General features: G+C 40.0%; 1 protein-coding gene across 5 annotated transcripts in view; it reads right to left on the bottom strand.

Moving 5' to 3' along the window:
- The window catches only part of AMMECR1 (AMMECR nuclear protein 1), a 110,088-nt gene extending 100,920 nt beyond the window's left edge, over positions 1-9,168 (bottom strand). For 2 of the 5 annotated variants that reach the window (XR_010838647.1, XM_067023442.1), the window contains exon 1: positions 8,638-9,146. Coding sequence is in view for 4 of the 5 variants with exons in the window: in XM_067023442.1 (XP_066879543.1) it covers positions 8,638-9,110 (473 nt within the window). In the remaining variant the exon portion in view is untranslated. Of the gene's footprint in view, positions 1-8,637 lie in introns of all 5 variants that reach the window. The other 3 variants (XM_067023443.1, XM_067023444.1, XM_067023441.1) reach the window with 2 other exon arrangements.
- Positions 9,169-24,135: the final 14,967 nt, after the last annotated feature.

The following is a 24,135-nucleotide window of genomic DNA, read 5'->3' as shown; positions in this document are numbered from 1 at the left end:
GATCCACCAGTGCCTGAAGCAAAGCAGAGAATCTGGTGTCAGCACCTTGCAGCAATCCAAGATCTCACTATAAGATATGCTACTAGAATTGTGTGTCATATGCTTACAGAAAGTATATGGAATGGCAAGGTGAGCTACATAGGCAGTTAAGTCAATCTCACTACTTTCCATTACTAGAGAGCTGGTCAGCATCTTCTGGCAGGATATTGCATAATACAGCCAACTGTGCTCTCCCAGCATTGCATGTGGCTTTGGGTCACAGTGTGGATTATCTGTAAAATGAAACAGGGGAAAGGCAAGAATCATCAAGACTATCACAGACCTTATTTTAAAAACTAATATTAGCAGGCCTGGACTCAAGCAGAACTTTTCACATTTGCCTATCCACTGAAGATTCCAAAGATCACAAAGCAATATGGCTAATCCTGTCCACTGATAACATCTCTCTTTCACTGCTGAGCAAAGCTGCAAAACAGATCCAGCCTGATTCTTTATTTTCTAAGCTTGAGGACACAGGACCTAGAATCTAGTACCAGACAGTACTTTCAGTCCTTCAAAAATTTCCTTTAATCCAAGGCCGGAAACTATTGGTTGGCCAAAAAGGTTGTTCGGGTTTTTCTGTAAGATCATACAGAAAAACCTGAATGAACGTTTTGGCCAACCCAATACAAGTTTCTGAGATGGTCCTCCGTGAGGCTCTGTTTAGTTGACAACTGCTCTGTGATAAACACATAAGGAAATATAAGAGTCACTGAGTGCTTTCAAATTGATAAGCCTGAAGACTGAGAAAATGTATAAACCTACATTAGGGAAACCCAACATTCTGTCAGGTATTTTTACTAGCAAGACAAAGCTTAAAACTATCACTGATCTCTACCCATTTCGGCAGTTCAAAGCCACGACTGGGGAGACAGGGAGGCCGGAGAGATCCCAAGAGACCAACCAAACCAAATCATCACAATAGCTCTTTGCTGCTCTGTGGTTCTGTTAATTTAAAAAGAAATGACATTTGCTAACTGCCAACACCTGAAATATACATATTAAGAAATCTGATTTCACGTGACCAACTATTTGTTTCGTCCCGTCCCCTCCCCCACCATGTTTTTAAGTGACACCACCACCCTCCTGGTTCCTCAGACTCAGAAACTCTGAATTATGTGCAAAGCCTCACTTGCCCCAGCAATGGGAATTTCATAGATTATTATTTTTTTTCTGCGATGCCTCTTTACTCACATGCAATCACCTGATTTCAGATCCTCATCCAAGAGCTCTCTCAGCTATCTTTATATGTGATCCAAATTTGATCAAACCAACAGGTCTTCTCCTCCTTTCTCTCAAATTAGATAACAGTTGGGAATAGGTGAAAGGTGGGCGGGGTAGGTTCTTACACTTGGGATCAAATTTCATGGCCATTCCCACAGAGCTGTTGAACAAACTTTTCCTGAGCACAAGAACAGCTAGGCACAGAGCCAAGAAAAGAAGAGGCCATGATGGAGACCAAAAAACAGGTGAGCTGCAATCTTTCCACTGCTACACAAAACCTGGTCCTAGAGTGCGAGTCTCTGCATACACCGACAACTTCTTCCACTTCTTGATTTTTCAACATTCCTTTATTCACAGACTCTGTCCCTGGGGCACATTCCCTACTTTTGCAACGCCAGTTTTCCTCCTGCCCTCATCACCTTAAGCCTCGCTGGGCTCCCCTACCTTGAGGCTCTTCTCCTTCCATTTCGTCCTACGTTCTAGAGGACTCGTCTGCAAATTCTGTTCCCTTCCTAACATGGGAAACTGTAATCAGATCCAATATTTCTTATCCAGCATTCCCAGAGGGTTCCCAGGACAAAAGGCTACTTTCCATTTCCTTGTAGTTTTACGATCTTAGAGACCAGAGCAAGGGGATCGGTATGGCGAATGCTGAGTGTGCAAGTTGCTGACTCTAGACAGCTGCTGGGAATCCCCAAGTGCTCTGGCAAGGGGTGTGGCGGTGACAGCAACTGGTTTGAGAACAACCAAGTAAGACTTCCAGATCTACTGGTCATACCCACTCTTACCAACAGTCTGTCTCTGTACTTCTGCCATTTAAAACCTTGGCTCAAAAGTTGTCCTCTCCCAAAAGCCTTCTTCCTGACCACTCCTTTATCCCACGTCATTACCGTGCTTAGGTACATTTTTCATGTATCTAATTCACCTGTAATCATGTATATATTGCTCTGTAAGCATTTCAAGAAACTTTGATATCTGTATCATATCCTGAACAAGACTGTGAGTTCTGTGAGGATAGAACTATTTCTTCTATTTCTCTAGTTTCCATCCACAGAACTCGGCATAATGTATACACTAAAAAAAACAAAACAAAACAAAACAAAAAACTGGTTTTTCCCCCAGTGACATATAATTTCCACTCAGCTACTCAACACTAACATTTTTAAGGTTGAGCAAGTTTGAAAGTATGATACATTAAAAGCTGTAGAAGATACACCCACACTTGATAGAAAAGATGCCACTTACAGTTGGACCAAACATAAAATATGCCCCACCCAACCAGCTATATTATTGCCCCATACTTTTTCCTCTGGGTGCTTTTCTTTCTACTACATAAGCTTGTGGCTCATTTTTGCTCTTAGCAACACTAACTACAGAAGCTCAACTCTAAATAAGTTTACTGTTGGGAATCTACTCTTCCCACCTACACAACCACTGGCTTCCCACACTGTTTCCAGTGTCCTGTGAGCGACTGGCCAATTACTGATTGTGCAAAGACAGCTTACACACTGAAGGTCCATTCTTGGCAGCCCCTGGGTTTTACTGCTGGTCCTCACTCACTTAGCTTAATTGATTCAGAACAGTATCAAAAAGAGACATTATTACACAAGTTGGGGGGAAAAAAAAGACTATTTAAGAAAATTTAAATGCAAAAGCCCTGGTCATTGTGCTGCTTTAAAACAGGCAAGCATGTGTGACATGGAGAGAACAGAAAAACGCCTATTGAAATAGGGAACTTTGACTAATCTCATTGCACAAGTTTTAGTGTTTCACACATATACATTCTCAAAAAGATGGTCTGTTAATGGGAAGCACAACTGACTTCAAAATTATAATAAACTGCCGTAATAGGGTATAGTGTTTTAACGCAAATACAGTTTCAAAAAGTGTACAGTCTTTTAAAGACAACAATGTGAATGTTAGTATGTTTCTGAGAAACACATACTAGAAAAAAGCCAACTTATGCATGGGCTAACAGAGCATTTTCCACTTTCTCAGTAGTGGTTCTTCTTCCCACTGGACTGAGAGATCCCAGCAGAGGTTCCTTCTTGGTTGCTACCCACTAACTGGGACCTGAACACAGCATAAACACAATACATAAGCAAGAAAAATCATGAGCTAGATTATCACTCCCTTTGGCCACATGGGGGAGAAGGTAAAATAAGCAACGAGTTTTCCTTTGTAACTAAATACACCTTGCCCTACGTACACCTTTATGCATGGATATAAAAATAATTTTGTAATTTATATTTCTACATCCTACTATTTCAGTCACTGATGGTTTTTACAGCATAAATGACAACTGGGGGCATGCCTGCTTTCTTTTCTATCAGTAAGATAGGACACCGGATCGCCTTCCAATGGAAATCAACACTGTTGAAAAACAACCCATATAATACATCCAAAAATGCTCAACAATTTTTCAGACAATTTTTTTAAAAAAAGAAGAACTATACATTACGACCATTACACTAGCATGGATAAGGAAATCTGTAATGGCTTAGTAGCATCATCTGCAAGAAACATATACACCTTCTGGACATTCTGGTCAGTCTTCATCCAAAAAAAGACATACTAGAAATATAATAGTTTGTGTTTAAAATGCTGATTTAATATCACTTTGACCTCAGCTGCATTATCAAATCATCTTTTTTACTAACATGCGATAGGATTGTTACTGTTCTGGTGAAACAAAGTGCCTACCTCTCACCTCCCTAGAGCAACCCAATTCCTCCCAAGCACACAGAAAAACAGTAATTTGACTACTGTGACAAGAAAAAGGTAATTGTTCAAACACCTGATCAGAGTCTCTCAAAATCTCCATGTCCAGGAGTGGATTTTTTTAAAATACATTTTGTTCACTGCAATGGAAAAACCACACTTATTGATGTTTAATAGTAAAACATATTTTATGTGCTATGGTCTATACAGAATGTAGTACTGCATTAACTTCAAAGGTGGTAAGAAGATTAAAATTGAAAGTTCAGGGGATGTGACATGCAACACAGCATTAAAGATATAAAGACTGAACAATCCCAGTCCCTTAGCAGGATCCTTTTATATTTCTTTGTTAATGAGGGAAACTCTTAAAATGCAATCCAGCAAGCGTAAGTATAAAAGTAAAAGCTTTCAAAATCTCATCACAACATGTTATTTAAGCGAACTAATTATCAAAGCATTTTTATGGGAACAGAGGGGGACTTGACTTACTAAAATCAATACAACTCACTTAAAGATATACTTGAGCTGCTTTTAATTCCTAAAATGTGCCCCCCACATTTAACAATTTCCGAAAAAAGACCTAAAATCGTACCGCAGGTTTCCAGGTGAGGGTTTCCTCCCTGCCAACCCCACCTCGGACTGAAACCAAACCAAGAATCTCAGACTCTTATGATGATCTTGGCAGCCTTCAATCTCCCTGGTGCTACGTTAGAAGGACCACGATAAAATATACTAACACGGAAGCAGGAAGTTTTATATTAGAAACTGACAGTGAAAACTGCCCTTCCCTTACAGTTGCTCAACTACTTTATTCAGGTCTTCACCACTCTCTAACCCAGTGGGTCTCAACTTGTGGTCCTGGGAACTGTAGCAGCAGCATCACCAGGGAGCTTGTTAGAAATGCAAATTCACAGCCCCACCCCAGACCGACTGAATCAGAAACTCTGGGAATGGGGCCCAGCAATTTGTGTTTTAACAAGCACCACAGGAGCTTATGATGTACCCTAAAGTTCGAGAACCACTCCTCCCCAAACTTTAATGTGCATAAGAATCACCTGGGGAGCTTGTTAAACTGCAGATTCAAATTCAGCAGGTCTGAGGTGGGGGTCTGTGAACCTACATTTCAAACAGGTTCCCAGGTGATGTCTTCTGCAGACCACACTGCAAGTGTTTCCCAAACTAGCTGTTTACCAAAAATCACCCAGGGTGCTCATAAAATCCGAGTACCCAGGAACCACCCCAGACCAAATTAATCAGAATCTCAGGAGAAAGGCCTAGTCGAATACAACCACTGGTTCTCCTCCTCAGCTGCATGTTAAAATCACCTGGAGAGCTTTTAATAATCCTGATGCCCAGGCCCCATCCAAGACCAATTAAATCAGAATCTCTGGGGTTGGGACCCCAGCGTCCATATTTTTAATAATTCTTCAGTGATTCAAATGTGCAGCCAAGGTTGAGAGCGACGGTTCTGGAGTCTAACTGGCTCGACACCTGGCACAGTGGATCCCTTTATGGTAGCAAATGGTTTCCTATAATGTGGCTGTGTTCCCATCTATTTAATATAAATCTAAGAGCTCTGACTTTGAACAGTAAAATGCACCTAAAGTCATTTTTTTTTATCATGTCTTGAATCTTAGTTCTGTGGGCAAATGTGGCTGTGCAACTGAGACCAAGGATTCAGTAATTCATTCCTCACTTTGAACACAAATGTTACCTGTCTTCTATTAAACAGATTTCCACTGTCCTCCCAAGTCCCAGCTACTGCTACCTGTTCGCAATGAGGTAGGTACTCCAAGAAACAGCAGCAACAGTGAAGAATTTGTATCCACACAGCCTTTTCCTATAGTGACATCCTCCCCGCCAAACCTGCAACAGATAGATGACTGGAAATCTCTAATAACCTTCCTGAGTGGAAGGGTCCCTGATGAAGCTAGAACTTCTAAGCCTATAAAAGGCAGATTTCACCAGTGACAGACATTTTGACAGAAAGGTCCTGGGAAGGGATGAAAACGGTGTGCTTTCCCACAGGAGAATGTGCCACTGTCGAAAGCACGTCTTCTGGTGGACAGAGACAGGACCTGAAACAGCACTGCTCATGACACCACGATCCTAATAACTCTGAGGGAAAAAAAGAAAAGCAATGTGCCTATTTCTGTCTTATGGCCCCCAGCACCAAGCCACACTAATAAGTACACAATGCTATTAAATATGTAAAACAGAAAGAAAATGGGTTCCGGTTACTAAGGCACTGTCAAGTGATTATAGTTATTTCACTTCCATAATCAAACACTGCTTTTAAGAAACTTTCCTGAATTTTTCCACTGTCCACCTCAAAAATGACTTTAAGATAAATGAAAATAAGATGCAGTCCTCTTTCCACTTAAGTGAACTTTCATTCTCCCCTTGGTCATGTTCAGTGGCTCTTCTAAATTTGTTGTTTGGTAGAATACATGCCACAGCCAAGGCCTGCTAAATAATAGTTATTATTCTTCCACCATCATTTCAACATATCCACAGTGGTCAAAGGGGTGTCTTATTTTTTTCTGTTTAATTCCATGAAAAAGAAATCCAGTGGGAGGACTATTAGAGGAGAATCAATACCTAAATACGTGTGCGAAGTAGCCACTGTTATATGACATTTTCAAAAGCATTTTCTGTATGAGCTGGTCAAGCTCACTTTCCTTTTAAAATTCTTGTTACAGTCATTCAGTTAACCCAAACTCACTTTAAAATGTGTGAAAATAGCACCTCCTGAAAGTGTGTTCGCATATGCTTTGGAGCAATGGAGCATGAATAGTAAAACAGCCTTTGCCAAACTCATATAACTAAACAGGAGTGAATTTTTGCAGTCCCATGACTTTGCTGAGCCAACCTATGTATCATCCCCGGACTGACTTTAATACATCATAGACATCCAAGAGAAGGCAGAAAAGTCACAAATAAGTGACTCAACCTAATAAATATTTCATAGTTTTTTTTAACATGGCAGTCTTTTTCAAAATGAATTCTACTTCTTAACCAAAGACTAAATTGGCTAAGTACAGGTGTGGATTTAGGATTTAAGCTTCTAGAATTAAAACTATGAAATTTATCAAGGTATTTAATTTATTTGACAAAGTATCAGTCTCTATGCTCTTTCATGCATTTCTTATGAACCAATGCCCAAAGAGGAACCAAGTCTGAAAGAAAAAGCACAGACCACAGAAGAGTGGCAAAAATACAAAATTAAATACATTTCAAGCATCAAAGCCAAAGAAAACAAACGAAGCAAATTTATAATTTCCAGGACACTTTATTGTAATTTCCACTTTACATATTAATTGAATATTTTTAGTCTAGGCATAAGTGTTTATATGTATCCAGTCGCAGTCTAATCCCCTAATCTCACAAAATGAAAAGAAGCAGTTCAAAAAGAACATCAATTCAGGTATTTATGATATGGGGACAAGGGGCACTTGTCTTAGCTAGAAAAAGGGTTGATGCTTTTCAGTATAAGTTTCACTGAAATTTTTCTCTATTATTTTTCCTGTTGATGCTAAGTACTCATAATAAAAACAATCACCCTCTTTGTCATTCTGTCCTTCCTTGGGCTTTACATTCTGTCTAGCATTTAACTCAAAAAGTCAGTTTACACTCAGTTTACACATTAAAAAAACAACATATGCCCCATCTCCCACACATCCAAGTGGACGGGGACTAGAATTAACCTGGCTTTTAGCTGTAACAGTGTTATTTTAAACAATTTCAACCACACACTTGAAGGGTAAAATAACTAAAAGTACAAAACCGAAGGAAACCGTAAAAATTCCTACACACTTACTGTTCAACTATTTCTCGAATTGTCCAGCCTAACGTGGGTTTCTTAAAAGAGAAATCGACACAAAAGCGAATGTACGCTTAATGTACAAACTGACAGTGGCTCTATGGGGACAGCTCTCTTTGAATGAGCTATTACCCAGACGGTGGAATGAAAAAAAAAAGTCTCACTCTTCAAATGTGAGAGAGCCGGCGGTGCGCTTCACTAGAAACACATTTTAATGGGTATGTTCGGATAAAAATAGGTACTAAAGGAAAATGTGTTTTGAAAAAACCTCCTCCCTCCTCAGGACACGAGGAAACCCGAAGGAAAAAGATGGGTAAACTTCATTGGCTCCGGAGCTAAGTTCCATCACTAGCAGAACAGAAGTTGGATAGTTGCTATTTTTCACGCTGCAATGGAAGAGTAACTCTCCATGTGCAAGGTACGCGGGGCGGGAATACCGGCGGGGCTTTCACAGGGGGTCAAGGAAACCCAAGCCAGGAGAAGTCAACATCGTGAGGGAACCAGAGCTCCCAAACCCGGGCGAATGAGACGCAGGGTGGCGAAGGAGAGGAGAGGGTCAAAACTCCTCGAAGTTATCTCAAAGAGAAAGTGAACACCTCTGGGAACCAGCGCGCCATCTCTCGCAGCAGCACCCCGCTCCAAGTGTGAGGCGCTTGCCTCCGAGGGCAGAAAGCGCGGGGTGCCCTTACTCAGAGCGAGCGGCTCCGGGGACCCGGGGCAGCGAGAGGGGCAGGGGCAGCGGCCGGCGGGGAGGCTGACTCGTACTTTGCCTCAACTCTGAGCCCCATCCCGAGCGCAAGAGAGAGGGCGGCGGTGGGCACGGTACTCACTAGGGCTCGTTGGTGAACCGGGGGGTCCGGGGCTGCTGGTATCCGTACAGGTGACAGTAGAGCACATCGAAGCAAAAGCAGCACATCTCCGCTGACACCACCATCTTCCGGGAGCCGGGCGATGAGGACGAGGCGGCGGACGGCAAGGAAGGCGAGGGTGAGGTGGCGGCGGCCGGGGGAGAAAGTAGGGTGCCCACTCCGCAGCTCGGAGGGGGCGACACGGAGATTCCCCCGCCGCCGCCGCCGCAGCCCTGGGGGGGAGAGAGGGTACAGCCGCTGCCGCTACCTCCTCCGGCTAGACCTCCTAGACCGTTGAGCCGCGTGCCGGCGCCTCCTAGTCCCAGCTCCCCGGCTCGGCACTGGCTCTCTCCGCTGCAGTGGGGGGAGGAGGAGGCGCCACCACCGCCACCCGAGCCAGAGGGGGGCGAACTGGACAGTTTCTGCTTCTTCACCCCGCAGCAACCCGCCGCCATCTTGGAACAGTCTCCCCCACGCAGCGCTTCCGACCCATGAGTGAGGCGAGCTGGCGGCGGGGGCGAGCACGCTGCGGCCCCGGCCGCCGGGGGCGCGCTTGAGGCTCGCGGGCCACGCGCGCGCGCGCCGCTACCTGACCCGAGCGCCCGGCCACGCGGCCAGCCCTCGCGCGCCCCCGCCGCGGCGCGCGCCCCGCGCTTTCGCGGCTCGGCACCTCGCGCCTGTCCCGCCGGCCTCGCGCCTCCTCCTCCGAGCCGAGCCTCAGCCTCCCGCCCCGCGGCTCTCGGAGGATGAAGGACGCGAAGCCCAGTAGGAAGGAAGGAGAAGGAAAGAAGAAAGCGGAGAGTGGGAGCAAAAGGAAGAGGTGGGCACGCCCCGGGTCAGAGGAGGGAAAGGGAAACTAGTGGGAGGGGAGGGGGGAGAAAGAAGAAAGTCCGAAGTAAGTGTCCAAGTCTCAAAGCCCAGCTCGATGACGGGCGCTGCACATAGTGTTAGTGACACTTGAGCTGAGTTACGTGGAACCTGAGCCACCGGCCTCAAATACGCTGGGTTCTGAACTGCCAGAGTGTGAGCAAGCAGGTGCTCAGAGCTCCACACCTGAGATCGCCCCTCTAAAGTCTGTACAAATCAGTCGGGGAAATGGCCACACTGCAGTGGCTCAATCTGAGCACGCACCAGAAGTTTTCCAAGATTATGGTAAAAGAGCAATATTCTTTCCATTCCTTATCAACAAATATTGCAGCCCGATTGAATCTATATATCCTCTGTTTGTTCCTCAACTTCCCCTCCTAGCCCCGTGAAGACGTTTAAAAGCAAAAAATAAAGTCCTAACCAACACCTCACTGGTTCACAGATGTTAACTGTGCTCTGGAACTTGCGGCGGTGGGTAATTGGGAGAAGGGGCTGGCTTGGGAACAAAGCAAATTAGAAATATATCTGTAGTCAGCATAGATCTTACAGGTAAATAGGGCAGGTAGTATACTTAGTCACAAGTTGAAAGATTTTGTTTAGGTATATAATTAGATAGTCGTTAGTATTCATTTTAAAAATTTCTCAGAGAATGCTTGGATGGATGAGGTAGATTACTGAGTCAGTCCCATTCTGGGCACCCAAGACAATCATCAAATGTAAAAATTCATAGAAATGAACCTGATAGAAACAGAAAGTGTAAGTTTTTTTGCATCGTGTCCACACCATGCCAAAACATCTAGAGAAAGTGAGGTATCTATCTGCATACTTGGAGGCATCAGAGGATTGATCAGATTTGTCACCTTTGAGCTAAAATGTGTGGCATCTTGCAAATAGGTGAGGGCTGTTCATTCCACTTGGGGGAAAAATAAGTTTATTCATTCAACAAATATTGAGCCTCTGTGCCATAGTACATGCATGACACTGTACTTATGTTAAAATCCAGGAAGTACACTTCCCATTCTCAAAGAATTTATGAATTAAGTCAGATCTGTGTACCTAATCAGATAAATAGCTACTATTTATTGAGCACTTTTTGGGTTCTGAGTACCATGCCTCATCTTACCCCATAACCCTTCAAATAATATGTTATGTCATTTGATCCTCACAGTAACCCTCCGAAGTTGTTCATGTAAGGATGAGGAAGTTGAACCTCAGTCGTAACTTGCCCAACATCACACACCTAGAAAGTGATGGAGTCAGGACTTGAACGCAGGCATGTCTGACTCCAAAAACCATGCTGTTGTGCTACACTGCCTCTCAATACCAGTGTATGATAGAAAGCTAGAGATGGATAAAAGATGGTGACATTAAGCTACAGTAGGTGGAACGGAGGTTAAATAAAAATAAGAACTTAGTTTTTATGGAAAGATTGAGAAACACTGAAATATGTTACCAAGGAAAGTTAAAGATTCTCCTTAAAGAGAGATTTTATGAAATAGACAGATCAATTGTCTAGGATGATTAGATACAACCCGAAGACAAAAGAGATGGTTTAACTAGTTTGTGATATGTGATCACATCCTCTCAAACCTCATCATCCCTGTTAGAACTATCATCCTGTTTGAGGCAAAATAACAACTTATTGTCAACCACTAGTGTAGTTTTGAAAAATGCATTAATTTGTTTGTCTTTGTTGCAGAAGAGAAAGCATATTGGTTTTTAAAAAATGCTCCACAACAACCGGTACACTGTTAGGGTGTTTTGTTTTGTTTTGTACTTTATCCTTAACTGTCAGAGCCTACCTTTTAATTTGTTTGAAACTAGGTCAAATACAATATCAGACAATAGGTACCAATTTATTCACCACTCCACTAAGAAGTGGTCACTTCTAGAGTAGAAAAGCAGTGCCATTTAATGACATCACACAACAGTTTAGCACAGGAAGCAAAGTAGGATACCATGGATGGCTGCTTCTGCTAGGGGAATTCAGGAAAGCAGAATGTAATCTCCCGATTTAGAATTTGGCCAGTAGACAAGAGTCTAACGCCCCTACTCTTGTGAAAATAGCAAGGAATCTTTAATAAGCACCAGTAGTTATGTCCTTAGTTCTGCATTTCATCTAAAAGACAAAACACTATCATGGCTATAGTACCAGGCTAGGGGACTGAAGCAATGGGAAACCCTAAGACAAGGACATCCCAGTTGAATTACAAAAATAGCTTTTCCCCCAAGGATTTAAAATTCCAATTACAAACCTCACAAGCATAAAGGAAATAGACAAACCCAAACATGATCATTGCAGAAAAGACATCATTATTTGACCACTAAGCATTACTATCTGAAGTACTTTGTTGAATTGGCTGGCTAAAAGGGGGAAAAACACTCTAACTTTTTTCTCTGTGCTAACTTCTCCTGAGCCTGGCTCGTCTCCCATACTAACCTTGAGCCTCAAGATGCTTTGCAAATCTCTTGGCAAGCAGTGGTGGTGGTAGTAATGCCTCCTTTCAGCCTTTGAGGAAATACCTCTCCTGGTCTTGTTTTCTTGCAAAGTCACCACCATAGAAATAAACATGTTTCATTCAAACATAAATAAAATCCACAGATCAAATTCTGTGGGAAAAAAACTTTTTTTTACATCTCAACAAAGTGCACACTGGATGGGGAAACTGACCTTGCTCAGGATTCTCTTGACTTGAAGTGTAAAGGTCAAAGTATGATAAAGCAAATGTGTTTCTACCCGCTGCTGATACTGGAGTGATAATATCCTCCAGAGGAAACGTTAAGGTGCCCTCTGCTTTTTGTAACTGACTGTCAAACTGGGAGCTAAAGATCCCATGTTTCTTTTAAATAAAAAAAAAAAAGTAAATAGGCCATAGTCTCTTTGTAGACAAAGCACATTCAAACTGTAAGCATTTCTGCTTCTGCATCTGCCTCTAAATTGCCGTTAAGTAACTCTTGTCAAATGTTTTGTTATACAACTGTGAAAAGCTAACGCACATTATTTACCGTGGTAAAACTGGGAATTGAATTAAACCCAATAGATCCTGATTATTTTATCATTTCCTCAATTTATTCTCATGCTTACAATATAGCTATTTTTCATTTCAGAAAAAGAGAATAATTGTAATTCGATGAGTAGTGAACACTTTTATGTTGCAAAATGATTTTCTTAGGTTTCTGGTAGTGTGGGTGAGAAGAGGAACGTTCACATAGTTCAATGAAAAAAACTTCCATTTATGCCCAAACAAGTGTTATTTTTATCCTCTGTCATCAAAGTTTCTCAACTGTCATCCCTGAACAACTGCAGAATGTAATATTATTAGCTACCACTTTGATCTAACCTTGTACACATATGACACATGGTTCTGGTGGCGGAGGTGGTGATCAGTTCCCTTTTATATTCGAATGAATATGTGAATAAATACTGAAATTCTTTACCTACTTTTCAATTCAAATGGATAAATCAGCTTTTGTTTTCTTGATTACAAACCAGCTCCTTCCCTCCTGAAACCTGTTTTTAATGAACACATTAATGAGATGAAGGACCATGGTCTACTTTTGACTGTTTTCAAAATAGTTGTTTCATTTATATCTTCTATTGTCAACTGGAATGCAAGCTAATTGAATGTTGTTTTGCTACCTATTTCCTTGAGATAAAGTTATATGAACTCTTTAATAAGATTTAGGTATGTCAATATCTATACTGAATGTGGAAGTATTAACAAAGCTAGCTAACCGTGGATTGGAAAGGAAAGCTTTTTAGGGAGAAGGTGATCAAAGCGAGTGTTATCTTGGGCAATTAGGGGAGTTGTGAGCAACCAAAACGCGAAGGTGTCTACTATAGTTTGGAGAATCTTTACTTGACTATTTCCCTCTTTTCTCTTTTCTTTAAAGACGTCATCTACTATCCTCTATGCATTTAATGGGGTGAGAAAATGTATATACCGCAAGTGTGCCCCACCTCCACATTTAATTATGAACATATAGTTGTTTTCCTATAACTAATCTCATCGTGTTCTGGAGCACCTATTCTAGTTGCCTGGAGGCACAGGTTGGGCACAGGTTGGACAGATTAAGGTTATCAGTTAGAATATAAAAATGTGTTCTGAATTAAAAGTCTCTTTTGTTCAAGCATTTGATTTACACTTCAAACACACTCATGGCAGTGAGTGAGTCCCATAATCTCTGCTGGATCCTAGCTGAAGTTTAGCTCATTTTGCCTCACCCTACTCACTTTTTAAATGTCCATAATTTATGGCTTATTCTCTCACTATGTGCAATGCACAATGACTGGGTCAGGAAGCACATCTCTCTCTCTCCTTACATACTACTGCCCAGGATTCCTACCTCAGCTCCCAGTGGTCTGCTAGCCCTCTAAACTTCAGCCATATCCTCCATTCAGCCCGACTTTAGGGCTATTCACTCATGCCACAGCAACTGCCTGGTAAATATGCTGCCTCTTAATTCTCAGCTGCCTTCTGCATCCTCCAAAGGTCCCCACAAGGAATTCTGGATTTCTTCCATGCCACTTGATAGGCTTCTCCCTAACTAACCCCCCATGCTGCCATTTCTACTGCAGATGCTTCATGGTGGCTTATGGCTTTTCTAAAGGGCTTGAAATTTCCCATGCTACACCCTACTCTATGAGTCCCCAAAACACCTCTGATTCTTTCTTTCTTTTTTTATTTTGATATATAATTCACAAAGTATGCAATCCACCCATTTAAATTCAATGGTTTTTCGTATACTCATGGAGTTGTGCGATCAGCAACATAATTTTGGAACACTTCCATAATCCCCAAAAGAAGCTCCATACCCATTAGCAGTCACTCTCCATTCCCTCCCATCGACCTGCCCCCCGCCAGCCCCTGGCAACCAATAACCTACTTTTTGTTTCTATAGATTTGCCTGTTCTGGACATTTCATGTAAATGGAATCATACAATATTTGCCCTTTTGTGTCTGCCTTATTTCACTTAGCATCATATTTTCAAGGTTTCTCCATGTTGTAGCATCTATCAGTACTTCATTCTTCTTTCTTCATTCTTCTGGCAGTCTAATATTCCATTATATGGCTATACTACAGTTTATCCATTCATCAATTGATCAGCATTTGGGTTGTTTCCACTTTTTGGTTATTATGAATAATGCTGCAATGAACATTCATGTACAAGTTTTTATGTGGATGTATGTTTTCATTTCTTTTGGGTATATACCTAGTGATGGAATTATATGCTATATGTAATGGGTTATATGGTAACTCCATATTTAACCTTTTGAGGAACTGCCAGACTGTTTTTCAAACTAGCTGCACCATTTTCAAATTCCATCTGCTGTGTATGAGGGTTCCAATTTTTCCACATTCTTCCCAACACTTGTTTTTATCTTTAAAAGAAGTATTATTGTAGCCATCCTAATGGATGTGACATAGTATTTCATTGTAGTTTTGATTTGCATTTCTCTAATGACTAACATGTGCTTATCACCTATTTGTATATCTTTTTTGGAGGAATGTTTATTCAAATCCTTTGCCCATTTTTAAACCGAGTTATTTGTCTTCTTATGATTAGGTTGTAAGAATTCTCTATATATACATGATACCAGGATATATCATTTTCAAACATTTTCCTCCATTCTGTGGGTTGTCTTTTCACTTCTTAAATGGTGTCCAACTTATTTGTTGCTTGTACTTTTGATATTATATCTAAGAAACCATTGCCAAATACAAGGTCATGAAGATTTACATCTGTGTTTACTTTTAAGAGTTCCATAGTTTTAGCTCTTACAGTTCATCTTTGATCCATTATGAGTTAATTTTTGTACACAGTGTGAGGAAAGGGTCCAAGTTAATTCTTCTGCATATGGATATCCAGTCATCCCAGCCAATATTTGTTGAAAACACTCTTTGTTCCCCATTGAAATGTCTTGGCCCTCTTGTCAAGAACCAATCAAAAATAACATAGGGGAAAAAAAAAAAAAAAAGAAAAAAAGAAAAAAAAATTAAAAAAAAATAAAAAATAAGAAACAAAAATAACATAGGGGTTTATTTCTGGACCTTCAGTTCTATTCCATTGAAATATATGTCTGCCCTTGGGTCAGCACTACACTGTCTTGATTACTGTAGCTTTGTAGCAAGTTTTGAAAATGGGAAGTGTGAATCCTCTAAATATGTTCTTCTTTTTCAAGATTATTTTGGCTCTTCTGGGATGCTTGCATTTCCATATTAGTTTCATGATCATCTTATCAATTTCTGAAAAGAAGCTGGTTGGCATTTTGATAGGGGTTGCATTGAATGTAGATCACTTTGAGGTGTATTGACAACTTAACAATATTTAGTTTTCCAATCCATGAACATGGGATTTCTCTCCATTTATTAAGGTCTACTTTAATTTCCTTCAACAATGTTTTGTAGTTTTCAGAGTATATGTTGCACTGCTATTGTTAAATTTATTTCTAAGTATTTTATTCTTTTTGAAGTTATTGTAGGTGGAATTGTTTTATTAATTTCAGCTTGGGGATTGTACATTACATAGAAACATAACTTATTTTTATATATTGATCTTGTCTCCTACAGCCCAGCTGAACTGTTTATTAGTTCTAATAATTTTTATTGGATTTCTTAGTATTTTCTATATACAAGATCATGTCATCTGCAAATAGATATTTTTACTTCTTAGATGCCTTTTATTTCTTTTTCTTGTCTAATTGCTTTGGCTAAAATTTCCAGTACAATGTTGAATAAAACTGGCAAGAGAAGACATCCCTGTCTTGTTCCTGATCTTAGGGGGAAAGCTTTCAGTCTTTCACCATTAAGTATGATGTTAGCTGTGGGTTTTTCATAGATGCCCTTTATTACGTTGAGGAAGTTCCCTCCTATTTCTAGTTTGTTGAATTTTTCTTTTTATCATGAAAGGTTGGATTCAAATCCTTTTTCTGTATCTAATGAAAGAATCATGTGCTTTTTGTCCTTTATGCTGTTGATATGATGTTTTACATTAATTGATTTTTGGATGTTAAACCAACCTTCCAATCCTGGGATGAATCCTATTTGGTCATGGTGTATAATCCTTTTTTATATGTTGCTGGATCAATTTGCTTGTATTTTGTAGGGACTTTTGCATCTATATTTATAAGAAGTAGTGGTCTGAGTTTTCATGCGATGTCTTTGGTTTTTATATCAGGATAATACTGGCCTCATAGGATGAGTTGGGAAGTTTTCTTCCTCTTCTATATTTTGGGTGAGTTTGAAAATAATTGGTATTAATTCTTTAAAAGTGTGGTCAAACTCGGCAGCGAAGAAGCCATCTGGTTCTGGCTTTCCTTTGTTGGGAGATTCTTTTTTAATTACTTACTCAATCTTGTTACTTGTTATAAGCCTATTAAGATTTTCAGTTTCTTTTTGAATTAGTTTCTTTTCTTTTACTTTTTTTTTGTCTTGTTGAATTAGTTTTGGTAGTTTGTGCATTTCTAGGAATTTTTCCACTTCATCTAGGTTATCTAATTTGTTGGCATACAATTGTTTATGGTATTCTTCTCTAATCCTTTTTATTTTCCCTGTAGGGTCTATGGTAATGTCCCCTCTTTCATATCTGATTTTAGTAATTTCAGTCTTCTCCCTTTTTTCTCTCTTGGACAGTCTAACTGAAGGCTTGTCAATTTTGCTGTTCTTTTCAAACCAATTTTTGTTTCATTAATTTCCTCTATTTTTTTTCCATTCTCCATTTCATGTATCTCCGTTCTAATCTTTACTATTTCCTTCCCTATGTTTGCCTTGGATTTACTTTACCCTTTGTTCTAGTTTCCTTTTTTCTTGGCCGCACCATGCGGCATGTGGGATCTCAGTTCCCCTTCCAGGAATTGAACCCGCACCCCCCACAGTGGAAACACAGAGTCGTAACCACTGGACCACGAGGGAAGTCCCTGTTCTAATTTCTTAAGGTGAGAGGTTAGGTATTGATTTGAGATATTTCTGCTTTTTTAAATAAAGGTCTTGCAGCTATCAATTTTCCCTAAGTGCTGCTTTAGCTGCATCCCATAAGCTTTGGTGTGTTGTAGTTTTGCTTTTGTTCATCTCAAACTATTTTCTAATTTCTCTTGTGATTTTTTTTCTTTGACACATCAGTTATTTAGGAGTGTTTTATTTAATTTCCACATATTCGTGAATTTCCCAAATCTCTGCTATTTAGTTCTAATTTTATTCCTTTGAAGGTAGAGAATATACCTTGTATGATTTCAATCATTTTAAATGTTTTGAAGCTTGTTTTGTGGCCTAGCATATAGTCTATCCTGGAGAATATTCCACATGCACTTGAGAAGATTATGTATTCTACTGTTATTAGGTGGAATGCTCTATGGATGTATGTTAGGTTTAGTTGGTGTATAGTGTTGTCCAAGTCTTCTATTTACTTATTAAGGAGCAAGAATGGCTCACATATAGCCATAATAAGGTTTGGGGCTTTTATTCCAAGAGCCAAATGGGAAGCCATTGAAGGGTTCAATAAGATCAATTTTGCTGCTATGTGAAGAACTGTACTAGAGGAGAACAGAGAGGAGGAAGCAAGGCTAGGCAGGAAACTTCCATAATTCAGTGAAGGCCTGGACCTAGGTGGTAGCAGTTATGATGAAATAAGGTGAGATATTCTACATAAATTTTGGAGTTAGAGTCAACAAGACTTACTGATAGATATGTTGTTGAGGCAAGGAAAAAGAAGGAATTAAGGATGATGCCTAGATTTCTTCTTTAAGTAACTGAGTAAGTGGTGGTGACATACCGAGATGGAGAAGATAGGAACAGGAGCTGTTTGGGAGAAATAGCAAGAGTTCTTGACGTAATAAGTTTAAGGTATCTGCCAGGTATCCAAATGGAGATGTCAAATAGATAGTCAAATATGCAGGTTAGGAACTCAGAGTAGAGTCTTGAAATAAACTTGAGAGTTATCAGCATGTAGATGGTATTTGAAGCCATGATCTGGATGAGATAACATGGAGAAGGAATACAGTGGCCCTCTGTATCCATGGGTTTCGCATCCACAGATTCAACCAGCCACAGATTTTGATCCTCAACTGGTTGAATGTGCAGATGTGAAACCTGCTGATAAGGAGGACTGGCTGTATTCCTTGTCCTACGCCATTTTATATAAGGGACTTGAGCATCTGTGGATTTTGGTATGTGTGGGGCCTTCTGGAACCAATCCCCTGTGGATACTGAGGGTCAACTGTATAAAGAAAAAAGAGAAGAAAACCCAGGAGTGAGTCCTGAGGTACCACAATGTTAGGAGAAATCTGCAAAGGAGACTAAACAAGAGCATCCAGTGAGGTAGGGGGAAAGAATCATCAGTGTCGTGTCACAATATCCAAAGAAGAAAATGTTTTAACTTGGAGGGAAAGGTTAACTATGTTGAATGCTGCAGGGAGTTCAAGTAAGATAAGGATAGAGAAGTGTCTATTGGGTTTGGCAAGATGGAGGTTGCTTGTTGCAATAATAGGAGTAGTTTCATTGGAGTGGAGGAGCCTGAAGCCAGACTAGAGTGGGTTGAAAAGTAAATAGGGAGGTGAGGAACTGCTGATAGTGTGTATACAGATAACTCTGTTGAAACAGTTGGCTCTGAAGAAGAGCGGAGAAATGAGGGGATAGCTAGAGGGGAATGTTGGGTCGAAGGAGGGCTTTCCTTTAATTATGGATAGTTTCTAGAGTTATTATAAGTAGTTGTTTTTATTATCATTATAAGCATTATTTCTTTCTTGGTCATCATTACAAAGTCTTCAGTGAAGTATACCTACAGTAATTTTGGGGCAGACGAATTAATTCTGAAACACTTCCATCCTGAACAGCACAACTACTGAGATCTCAAAGCATCAATTATTATTCTATTCTGGTTTCATAAATAGGGAGATGGATAAGATAGGGTTAGCCAGGAAAGATGGAGGACTGAGCTGGATGGAAATGATGAGCACAGGAGGAAGGCAGGCAATAAAATGCTTGGATTTGGATGGTGGTGGGGTTCCAGTGAAAATTTTGATGGCATGATGTTTTTACTGCTTCAGCAAAATTTTGCTCTTCAGAATCACAGCAGTGCTTAGTGATTGCTTTGGGCATAGCTTGCCTGGGGCTGTAGTAAACATCTACTCTCAGGCCTTTAGCACAGTACCTGTTCATTCATTGTACAATTTTGAGCAAGTTACTTAACCTCACTTTCTTCTCTCTTAAGTTGCGTATTAGTAGGTACCTCATAGAATTGTTGTAAGGATTAAATAAAAGAATGTGTGTGAAGTGCTTAGCATATTGCCTATATTAGTTAGGGTAGACGAGCATTTGTTGAGCATCTACTATGTGACAAACCCCATAACAGGGATGTAGAGATGAGTAAGGTGTTTCCAATCCTATAAGGTCTTACGAACCAATGTAGAGTCAGAGAAAGACTTCTAAACAGAGAGTACCCCACCTCATTTCAGCAGCCCACTTATATGGCCACATGCCATATATTTTCTTCATTTAGAACTGTTTCACATATAAAACCTTTAACTTTAAAATTCCACGCTAATCAGAAACTCCTGTGTATTCACCTCTAACTCCCTTACTCCCATTAAACTGCTTTGTGATCTCATGTCTTTGTGACCTCATGTCTCTAGACCTATCCCTATTCTCCAATCTTCCTGACATACCCTCCTTTACCACTTTCACTTCACCCCCTTTTCTGCCCACACTTTCACTAGCTTCCTCAATTCCCTCCTACTTATTACCTTCAACAACATCTTCTCTGCCAACTACTAATCCTGGATTAACTTCATCATATGTTTTATTTACACCTACTTTCTTTGGGTTTATTTTGTTGTTCCTTTTCTAGCTCCTTAAAATGGATGTCTAGTTTTTCATTTTCAGCCTTTACTTCTTTTGAAATATAAGCATTTCCGTCTATAGCTTTCCCTCTAAGTATTGCTTTGGTTGCATCCCACAAGGTTTGATAGGTAGTATTTCTATTTTAGTTGAGTTCAAAATATTTTACAATTTTCAATATGATTTTTCTTTGACCCATGGTTTATTTAAAAATATGATTTAAAATTTTCAAACGTATGTGGTTTTTGTAGTTATCACTTTGTTGTTGATTTCTGGCTTAATTGCATTGTGATCATTGGAGTCATTTGTATTATTTTAATCCTTTGCTTTATGACCCAGTATATGATCAATTTTGGTGAGTCTTCTATGTGGGCTTGAAAAAAATGTGTATTCTGCAATTGTTGGGGTCAGTGTCCTTTGCACTATTAGATCAATTTTGTTAATTGTGTTATTAAAATCTATGTACTTATTGATTATTTTTGTTCTATTTGTTCTATACTGACAGAGGTATGTTAAAAGCTCTTGTTATGACTGTGGACTTGTCCATTTCTCCTTGTAGTTTTGTTGATTTTTGCTTTGTTTATTTTAAGGGTATTATTAGGTTCATGCAAATTTAACATTTTTATATCTTCTCCTTAGATTGTATTTTTATAAAAACAACCCGCTATATCTTTAGTAGTGCGTGATTGCCTTAAAGTCTATTTTGTCTGATACTAATATAGCAGTACCAGCTTTCTTTTGGTTAGTATTTGTGTGAAATGTCTTTTTCCATCCTTTTACTGTCAATCTTTCTGTATCTTTATGTTTTAATGTAACTATTATAAACAGCATATGGTTGGATTTAAAAAATTTAGTCTATATTTTAACACAAGCATTTAGTCCATTTGTATTTAAATAAAACTACTTATATATTTGAATTCAAATCTATCTCATTTGCACTTCCTACTTGTCTTATGCATGGTGCCTTGTTTTGTTGTGTGCTTACTGATTTTTAATTAAGTTTTCCTCATATCTTTGGAAAATTATTTGTGGGAATATTTTGAGGTTTAGGATGAGGGTGGGTTCCTGCAGAGAGGATTTTCATTCTGCCAGATGCCTGGTGGCACTACCAGTCTGGGTCTACTTTAAACTAAATTCAGAGCTTGAGGTTTTTTGGAGTCCCTGGGTAATGTGAATTTAGGCTGCGAATCTTTATTAGATGAGATTGTGTTTACAGCCTAATGTAATGCCAAGGCTGCTTTCCTCAAAGTCCCCTTATGTGTGTGTGTGTGTGTGTGTGTGTGTGTGTGTGTGTGTGTGTGTGTGTGTACGTGTGTGTGGAGGCTTATTTCTGGTTCACTGGAACACTGATGGTTCAAACCCTTGTCATTCCAGTTTTATCTGGGGAGGAACCTTATTACACTCCCCACCTTGGGTAGGCTTTTGGTTTGTGTTTTTAATATCACTTGTGGCTTGTTCCTTGAAGTTTATATTAAGTTCAGCAAACGTTCTCAAAGAAGTAACTTCATCAGTCTGTCTTTGCTTAGATCTGGGCTAATAATTCCTTACTACCTTTTCAGCTTTGTGATACCTTTAAGAAGATGTTTGTAGGAATTCCCTGGCAGTCCAGTGGTGAAGACTCCATGCTTCCACTGCAGGGGGCACGAGTTCGATGCCTGGTTAGGGAACTAAGATCCCACATGCCGTGTGGCATGGCCAAAAACAATTAAATAAATAAATAAATTCATGCTTAAAAAAAAAAAAAAGAAGATGCTGCATTTTATCCAGCATTTTTAGTTGTTTTCCGTGGGAGAGTCAGTTTGCACTCCTAGCCCACCATATTGCCAGAGCCCCACCATATGTTTCTCCACCCCTGCTCTGAGGCTGCAAAACTGCTAGAGAAAATCACAAAATTGGGCTGATTGGCTCCATAACAAATTTATGATTTCCAGTCTCAGTTGGGCCTTCTTTCTATTGTTTTACCACACTTTTATTCATCTTTATTCAGTTACATTGCTCATTTCCCACAACAGCTGTTTCAACCCATTACTACACTCCTCTAATCCTCCCACACCATGCCCTCTATCCTTTACTTACTCCATAAGGTCAAGACTTCCTACTTCACTACAAAAAAAAAAATTCAGATGGGAATTCCTTCAACTCTCCTTCATTCCATTTCTAAGCATTCTCTCTATTCTCCCATCATTTCCCCCTTCCTTCCTCTCTCTTGGAAGAAGTGGTGTTCTTTCCTTCCTCCTTTCCAGGTCCTATGGTCTAAATAGTGCTATTCAAAGTAGATAGTGGACCCAAAGAAGGTGATAGACTTCTTCCGATCCTCAAACTGTTTGATATTGATTTACAGCAATATAAGCACTGCAATTGAGAGTAAGAATTCAGAAACATTTTTAGCAATTTGATAAAGTAATTGTATATTCATTGGATATAATAATAAAAATGGGGGCTTATATTTTGACTGTGCTTTTCACTGCATTTTTCTAGTAATTCATTTTTATTATATTTTACAAAAGTACAGTCTGCGACAGATTGGAAATTTAAAAGCTGATCCTTCACCACAGATAGTTTGAAAAGTACTGAGCTAGAACCCATCTCCCCTGACTTGTCTGAGACTCAACTCCATGCATTAGCCTTCTCCTCTCTCAGAGCTCCACTATCACTCTCACTGGCGTTCTCCCACATTAAACAATCTTTCTTTGAACTTTGCCTACTGTGGTGCCATCTTATTTTTCACTTTCCATTTATTGCCAGCCTTCTTGACAGAATAAGCCTCAGATACTGTTTCCTTCTTCCTTATCTCCTCTTAAGCCCTCAAACCACAGTGGTCTGGCATATGCCCCCACTACTGCTCCAACAAAAGCCCACTGGTGACGTCCAAACTGTCTAATTCACAGTGGCCCTTCCAGTTCTTGTCCTATCTGACCGCTACTCTTTGTTTGTGACCATCCTTTCCTTCCAGGACCTTTCTTCTCCTATATCTTCCATGACAGATTACTGCTTCCCTCAGTCTCTTCTGGGGTCTTTCTGTTACTCCAGATACCTGCACCTCAGGCCCCTATCCCCAGCCCTTTCTTTTGCTCTACATTTATTTCCATCAGGCTATTCAAACCCTGTATTCTGATGACTCCCAAATCTCTAACTTCAACCCTGACTTCTCTAACCAAGCTGCAGGCTGATATTTCAATTGGCTTATTAGATCGTTTCAACTGGTGTCCCAAAGATACCTGAAATTCAACATATCTAAAACAGAACTCATTATATACAACCCTGGCCCTCTTGGGTATTCCCTATTTTGGTTAATGTCATCTCCATCAACCCGATTACCCAGACCTGGAAATCATTTGTAACTCCCACTTATCTCTCACCTCTTACACTTAGTCCACCAATATTACCTCCAATCTATTTCTACTTCTATAGCCTATGTCATCAACTCTCACCAAGAGCCACCTGATTACTCTCTCTGTATCCAGTCTCACCCTCCTCTAGTCCATCCTTGGCAGCTCTATCAGAAGGAGCATTCAAAAAAATGCTGTTCTGCCTTTGTCACAACCCTACTTGAACCTTTGGTTAGTGTCTCATTGCCTTTAAGAAGAATCCCAAACTCTTTAACTTTGCATATAGGGACATTTTCAATCACACCTCAGACAAGCTCCCTAGACTTTTATTTCACCATTATTCCCCACAGGCTTTTTACATCAGTCAGACTATTGATAGTTCCCTCAAGATGCTATGTTCTTTCACTTCCCTATTTTTATTTATTTATTTTTTTAACATCTTTATTGGAGT

This window comes from Kogia breviceps, chromosome X (genome assembly GCF_026419965.1).
Source record: "Kogia breviceps isolate mKogBre1 chromosome X, mKogBre1 haplotype 1, whole genome shotgun sequence".
In the NCBI taxonomy this organism is placed as follows: domain Eukaryota; kingdom Metazoa; phylum Chordata; class Mammalia; order Artiodactyla; family Physeteridae; genus Kogia; species Kogia breviceps.
This window is presented reverse-complemented; position numbering and strand designations above follow the sequence as displayed.